This window comes from Marmota marmota, unplaced genomic scaffold (assembly GCF_001458135.2).
Source record: "Marmota marmota marmota unplaced genomic scaffold, marMar, whole genome shotgun sequence".
Taxonomy (NCBI): domain Eukaryota; kingdom Metazoa; phylum Chordata; class Mammalia; order Rodentia; family Sciuridae; genus Marmota; species Marmota marmota.
In genome coordinates this window covers 28,297,927-28,305,378 of record NW_025999853.1, presented here as the reverse complement: position 1 = coordinate 28,305,378, position 7,452 = coordinate 28,297,927, and the positions used below count along the sequence as shown (strand labels likewise).

General features: G+C 41.9%; 1 protein-coding gene across 1 annotated transcript; it reads left to right on the top strand.

Annotated features, from left to right (window-relative positions):
- Nucleotides 1-1,456: 1,456 nt before the first annotated feature.
- On the top strand, nt 1,457-2,817 carry Myf6 (myogenic factor 6). The gene is made up of 3 exons (XM_015482659.2): nt 1,457-2,060; nt 2,342-2,432; nt 2,673-2,817. Exons 1-3 carry the CDS (start codon nt 1,542-1,544, stop codon nt 2,789-2,791), a joined length of 729 nt encoding a protein of 242 aa, XP_015338145.1. The 5' UTR covers nt 1,457-1,541; the 3' UTR covers nt 2,792-2,817.
- The last annotated feature ends 4,635 nt before the right edge of the window (nt 2,818-7,452 follow it).

Below are 7,452 nucleotides of genomic sequence, written 5' to 3'. Positions count from 1 at the left end.
AAAAAAAAAAAAAAAAAAAAGAGAGAGAGAGAGAGAGAGAGACAGAGGGGGAATAAACCTTTCCAACAGCTGTACCTTTTTTTCCTTTATAAGAATTGGTCTTAGCCCTGACACAGCTTTATACTATAAATGAAAACTGATGTTCATCAAACAGCAATATGCTATATGCCTCGCATGCATGACATTGTTTGACTGAGATCTTACCCAAACTTTGTAGGTCAACCACTATTACCTCAAAGAAAATCAAGACCTAGTACTTACACATGGGCACATAAATACAAAGTCCTAAGGGCCTTGAAGAGAGTCCTTTGGAATCTAGGGCCCTTGCACTTCACCTTTCGTGTTCTGCCTCACAAAGAACTGTGTGTGTGTGTGTGTGTGTGTGTGTGTGTGTGTGTGTGGTGGACCATGGACAAGCTGCAATAATTAAAAAAAAAATCTATAACCCTGCTTGTGCCTTGGTTACTACCTTTCTCATATGAATCCTATCAAACAACTTATCGGTAGTAGATGGATAGCCAGAATGCCAATGAAAAAGCAGTGAGCACCCAGTGTGTAGAATAGGAGCCATAACACAAGTACCTGGGAGGGGGCCACAGGTGCATCCCAAAAATATCAGGTAGCTCTGGGTGAGTCTTATCTTCACTAAAACTATTTTTGAGGAGTTATTACATGTATTCCATTCTCTATCTCATCCCTGACTTCATATGTCCTGCTGCTCTCCATGGAAGGAAACAGAATTCAGATCTTGGTTGCCCCTCTCCATTTAAAAAAAAAAAAAGGTAGCCAAGGAGAAGGGTGTCTATGGAAGAATCCAGAGGGTCATTTCATAGAGCATGGGATATGAGAGCACCCTTCAACCACCCCTTCCAGCTCCCAACTTATCTTACATTTTAGTAAAGAGAGGAAAGAGATTATTTACCTGCTCCTATAGAGGCTGAAGCCTGAAAGTCATGTGTAACCTTTGAAGGACTGTAATGGTTTTAATCACAGGAATAACATCTTTTTGACAGGCAGGAGAGAGGAAAGAGCTGAACCACACTGCAAATATTAACCAGGCTATTTTGGAGCAATGGTTATTGCCTTTGAAATCTTTCACCATGAGTCTATACTTAGAATTCAGATGAGCCCAGGGGGAGGGGAATGGGGCAGTGTTAATCCCCAGTTGTTTTGAAGTTGTCTTGTAAGCAGGTTGGTGTCTAAACTGCCCAAAATGGAAGTGTTCGAGGCTTTGCTTAAATTACGGGATTCTCTCTTGTATTTTGGTTTAACCTGTTCCTCCTATAGACTGTCACTTCACTCTGGGTGGCGACACATCTCAGTTTTCTTTCAAACTAGATGTTCTAGAGAGCACTAGCTGCAGTCACATTGGGAGACTGATGCTCCATGACAGCTAAAAGTTGGATTGAATTTCAGGAGCTACTATATATAAAGCTGGGTCGACTTATGTCACCGCACTAATTAAATGCCATCTGGGTGGTTCCTCTGGGTTTTGAGTCCATCACCCAGTTCAGATCGAGTCAGAGGCCAAGGAGGAGAACATGATGATGGACCTTTTTGAAACTGGCTCCTATTTCTTCTACTTGGACGGGGAAAATGTTACCCTGCAGCCGTTAGAAGTAGCAGAGGGCTCTCCTTTGTATCCAGGGAGTGATGGTACCCTATCTCCCTGCCAGGACCAAATGCCCCCAGAAGCCGGGAGCGACAGCAGCGGAGAGGAGCATGTACTGGCACCCCCAGGCCTGCAGCCTCCCCACTGCCCCGGCCAATGTCTGATCTGGGCTTGTAAGACGTGCAAGAAAAAGTCTGCCCCCACCGACCGTCGGAAAGCCGCCACTCTGCGCGAGAGGAGGCGGCTAAAGAAAATCAACGAGGCCTTCGAGGCACTGAAGCGGCGAACTGTAGCCAACCCCAACCAGAGGCTGCCCAAAGTAGAGATTCTGCGGAGCGCCATCAGCTACATTGAGCGGCTGCAGGACCTGCTGCACCGATTAGATCAGCAGGATAAAATGCAGGAGCTAGGGGTGGACCCCTTCAGCTACAGACCCAAGCAAGAAATTGTAAGCCCCAGATGCTGCCGGGGAGGGAAATGTAAAGGCTGATTAAACGCCTTCCGCGGGGCCTTAACTTCCAGCTGCTGAGTCTCTTCCCTTACTCCTTTCTTGCCTGCCCCTCCCGTTCCCTCTCTAGATGAACCCCTTGTGACCCAAGACGACCAGGTCGCTCCAATAGGCAGGAAATGCGTACCCGGCCCAAGGAAGCAGAGGAGACACCCCCAGAATGGCCCCCCTCCCCCGGAATTTGTTTCTTTCCTAATCTGTTGCTTTGGTTTTCCCTCCAGCTTGAGGGTGCGGATTTCCTGCGCACCTGCAGCTCCCAGTGGCCAAGTGTTTCGGATCATTCCAGGGGGCTCGTGATAACTGCTAAGGAAGGTAAAGTAAAAGGGAGGGCACTGGGCTGCGCTAGAGAGCATCCCGGGAGGGAGCTGGGGTGTTCGCTCCGGACTCAAAAGTGAGCGCATGGGGCGCATCCTGCTAGAATCGCGCTCTCAGAGCGCAGGAACGTGGTCTTCTTGCGCTGTCAAAGGGGCCTCCGGCAGGGCACGGAGCTGCCTGGTTCTTCCTTACACGGTGCATTGTTGGTGTGTGTTCCTATTTGTTTCCTGTGTTCAGGAGGAGCAAACGTTGATTCGTCGGCCTCGAGCAGCCTTCGATGCCTTTCTTCCATTGTGGACAGTATTTCCTCCGAGGAACGCAAACTCCCTTGCGTAGAGGAGGTGGTGGAAAAGTAACTCTGGGCCGGCGCGTTCCACGCAGCAGGAAGACTCCTTCACCTAATCCTTTAGATTAGGTCACATGGCATTACCATTTAGACACCCAGACCCCAGATTTTAGGAAAGGGAAGGAGACATATTCATAAAGAAACTTGTTCAAACTCAAACGAAAGGGCCTTTCGGCTTTGGGCTTCTATTTTTGTTTTTGTTTTTGTTTTTGTTTTTGTTTTTTTGGAACCGCACGAGTGCCTTAGGTCTAGCATCCCTGTTTTGTTTTTGTTTGGTTGGTTTTGTAATATATTAACTTTTATTACGGCGATCCTTTGTGCCACATGCGAAAGAAGTTCATTCCTGTCTAAAGCGAAGTGGGAACGTTAATCTTAGTGGTACTTAATGTACTTTTGTATATAGTCTTAGTACGTTCATTTTTTTATGTAAACTTAAGAAGTATATTTTAAATGTGGACTGATGGATTGTATATAAAATGTGTGAGGATCCTGGTATTGTAAAATTAAAAGTAAGTTTCTATATGAACAAAGTTGGCCTTAATTTGATTCAACTGGAAACATACATTTGAGGGCATGTGTACAAAAATAAAAAGGAGCTATATTTTAATTTAGACACCACAGAAGCCCATTTATTGGGGTGCTTTCCTTCAGGCTGAGTAATTTTCTTTTGTTTGATTTAAACCGGGTAATTTAATATTTCATATAGATCTTACACTTGTGATTAGAAGTGAAGAGTATCCAGAAGGAATCTGCGCTTTCCTTTTATCAGCACCCGTTTCTTTCTTCCTTTTCTTTGTCTTTTTTCTCTTCTTACCATTCTGTACTTGGTGATCTGGGTATGGCTTACTTACCCAGAGTTAACAACTGAATTTTCAATCTAGTAAAATTTTGTTGGCAAGAAATTCCAAAACAAAACTCTTTGCTGATTTCCCTAAAAGATTTTCAGCTTATTTAATCCAAATTATTTTCCTCTCCTTGATGTTGCAGGCTGTTTCCCAGCATTGATCTGAGTATCCAGGGGGCTGTACTGGCCTCCTCCACAGTTTTCTTGAACTAGACTGGTCCCTATAAGACTGACATATCCTCAAGGCCTCTTTGGCCTGGGTTTGTTTTTCAAATACAAAGATAAAAGAAGGATGGGCTTCTTTGAAGGGTGGGTTGCTTTAAGAGAGGGAAAGGGTTAAATGGTTGAGGGCAAAAAACAACAACAACAACAACCCACATGAAATCTCTTAGCTGGGCCAAACAGCAGAGCCCCAGAGCGCTCTAAGCCCCAGGAGTTCCTCATCATGAGGATTTTACAACGTGTGCCAGGTTTTGTTTATCCTGTAACTTCAGGAAGAAAAGACCACCAAGAAACACAGTGGGAAGTGAAGTGGAGAAGAGGAGCAAGCCATTTCTTTAGAATTTCTACTTCTCCCTTCCATTCTCCAAAGTGTACCTTCACTTCCTACCCCCACCTCTTAATGTCTACCTTCCCCCTCTACTTTACCCCTTTCTTCCCCACAGCTGACAATCAGCTCACAGATGTAGAAAAATCAAACCCATTTCTGTATTTCCCTGTTCAACCTTGCTTCTTAGCACTCCAAGGTCTGATCTTCCTTTTGTGCACCCCATGACTTCCTGAGAATGCCACAAGTAGCGCTCCCTGCAGGCTGGAGCTATAGCTTGCCCCTTTCCCATTTTAGAAGAGAAAACCTTTTCCTAAGGGTAATACAGATTGAATATACCTTATCCAGAAGTGTGTTGGATTTCAAATGTTTTCAGATTTTGAAATATTTGTATAGGCTTTGTGGTTGAGCACCCTGAATCCCACAATTCCAAAATCCAAAATGCTCCAAAATCTGAAACTTTTTGAGCATCATATAGGCAGTCAAAAAGTTTGGATTTAAGAGCATTTCTGATTTAGAATTTTCTAGATTGGGGTGTGCTCAGACTGTAGTTAGTCTTCTGAGCACATGGATAATTGCAGTTTCTTCTCAAATACTTTTAGAATGCAGAGAGGGGAGATCCAGTAGTGCACTTGGTGGTTAGAACATGCTACTTATAAAACACAGAATAGTTCATAGAGGAAACTGACATTGACATATAATCCCTTTTAAAGGTTTGAGAGAAGCAGGCAGGAGGTTTAAGGATGCAAACCACTGAGCCTCTGGAGGAGGTGGACTACCTAGATTAAATTCAGGCTGCTACTGTGTAGCCCTGGGCTAGTCAGCACTGCTTCTTGGGCTTACTTCTTCATTTACAAAATAATGAGGACAACAGGGCCTGATTCCTGGAGTTGCAAAGATGCACTGAGATACACATATAAAGTGCTAAGCCAAAATAGTGACAAAATAAGCTCCAGATGCCAGATCACTTTATTTTTCATTAGTAAATCTAAATTGACCATCAAAAGGTTTTTCTTCCACCAAAGGTCCCAGTTCCTTCAGCCTTTGCTGGCTCTGGCTGGGGAAAGTATTCATAGCAAAGAGAACTGGGACAATGTGAATGAGCCATTCTTAGCAGTTTCCACATTGACTCATAATCCTTCATCAACCAGCCAGAGAGAGGTACTGTTGTTATGTCTACTTTAGAGAAGATGATCCTTTGGAATAGCGGGGTCCTTCCATGTGGCAAGTATAAAGCCCAGATGGCTGCAAGGTCCTACCCTCAACTACCAGGTACCCTGCAAGAAAAGCTTTGGGAAATTAACATGGAAAACTTTATGGTCTATAGAGTAATTTGGTGGACTTTGAAAGTTGTTTTCCAAAAGTTCTTTCTCAAGAGTGGTTAACTAGTGAACTGCAAGTTAGAGCAGTTATATTATTTTTTAAAAATAAACTCTTTCATGTGATTTTGGGGTGCAGGGAATACAGATATTCAATGTGCTCAACTACTATTGAGGCTGGCAGAGAAAAATTGGGAAGTGAAACCTGACTTTTAACCTTATTAAAACATTGTTAAATTAAACTTAGAAACATTTACCAATAACATTATCTAACCAAAATATGTGTGAATATGTGCCAGTTGCATATGTTCCCAATAATATCCATATTATATATCTGGATTTTCCCCCCTGGAGACTTGCTCTAAAATGTGTGTGTGTGTGTGTGTGTGTGTATGCGTACACACACACACACACACACACACATACCTATATTTTAAAGAATCAAATTCATTATACAACTGAAATAAAATGTTTTAATTGATGAGGTGAATTCATTTACTTTGCAGTTGCATATATATATTTATAATAAGATTTATCTTATAAACTGCTCAGCAACAGAATGCTTTTATTAAGTCATGGACTTTGCTTGTTGATAGATTTTATTCAGTCTTTGCCAACCAAATCCTCTCTATCTTTCTTAGCTAGCTAGGTAACTTGAGAAATTGTTTGGAATCCGTTTGCCTATGGAAGTCTCTTCGTTAAACAGAGCAAATATTTCCCAAAGACTTTGTGTGACCTCCACTGCTGTAGCTGACAGTGGATTTCCAAAGAAATCCTTGCTGTGTTTGCAATTAAAATGTTTTTGTTTGATATTAATGATGATAATCTTTACCAAGGCCAAAGCCAAAACAAACAGGGCTGTGGAAGCAGAAAAATCGAGACATAATAACTTGGTAAAGATAAGCCATTTGGGATTGAATCGGAGCCTCTTTTCCAGAGGCATATACACAGTTTTCAGGTATGAAGTAATGAGTGATTTTCTGTTATACTACTATAGAAATAATTTGTGGAACATCGAATACAAGTTTTCTCAAACTAACTTCAATCATTCATATCTGGATCATTGAATTCCAAACCTGAATATTGTGGAAATCCAGTTATGCCAAATGCTTTCCCTTTTCTTTTAAACTCTTTTGTATGTTTTTTTTGGGTGGGAAGGGTGCATAAATTCAGTGTTCCCAACTACTCTTGAGGCTGCAGAGCAAACTTGCTATGTTAAAAGTAAACTTTATCCTTAAAAAGACATTCTTTAGTTAAAAGAATTTACCATTTGTGCTTTACTTAGTAATACCATATCCCATTTCTTCATTTTAAAACCCCCTTCCCACAACACCACATAGGAAAAAGTTTTTAAAAAATATATATTTTTAAACTTTGAATAACTCATTGTCTAATTCTATGCATTTGTAAATTAGTAATAATATGGTATCTTCCCACAGGCCCCTCCAGTCATTCCCACAAACTAACTTAACTTGTAAAAGATGATCCTTGGTCCTACAGGATTCAGTCTGCAAAAAAACCCACAATTTTCCTGCAAGCTTAGTTCAGAGTCAGTCTGTGAGATGGAATGGCTATGCCATGTGCTGGAACAAAACATAATGCTATAAGAACTGGCTACTTTCTGGATTCTCAAGGCTGCTAAATGTCCTAACTTAGTCCTTTGATCTCTCTTGGGAGTCTTCGAATTCAAGCAGAGGCCAATGTCTTCCTCAGCTGTCTTCTCCACAAATTCTTCCAACAGCTCTGGCAGGTACTAATGTGTTTACTTAGGTGTGCCCCGGGGTTCTCAGAGCTAATAGCAGTTTGAAATTGCTTAGCATATTGTGAAGTCATCTATGATAACCAAAAATCCCAAGAACTCCCTTTTTCCAAGAGTTAATAGGGTCTGCTGGTAGGGGCTGAAGTGAGTTGAAATGGGTTAATCTTTCCACATGTAATCTTTCTATGTATATTTAGTTTGT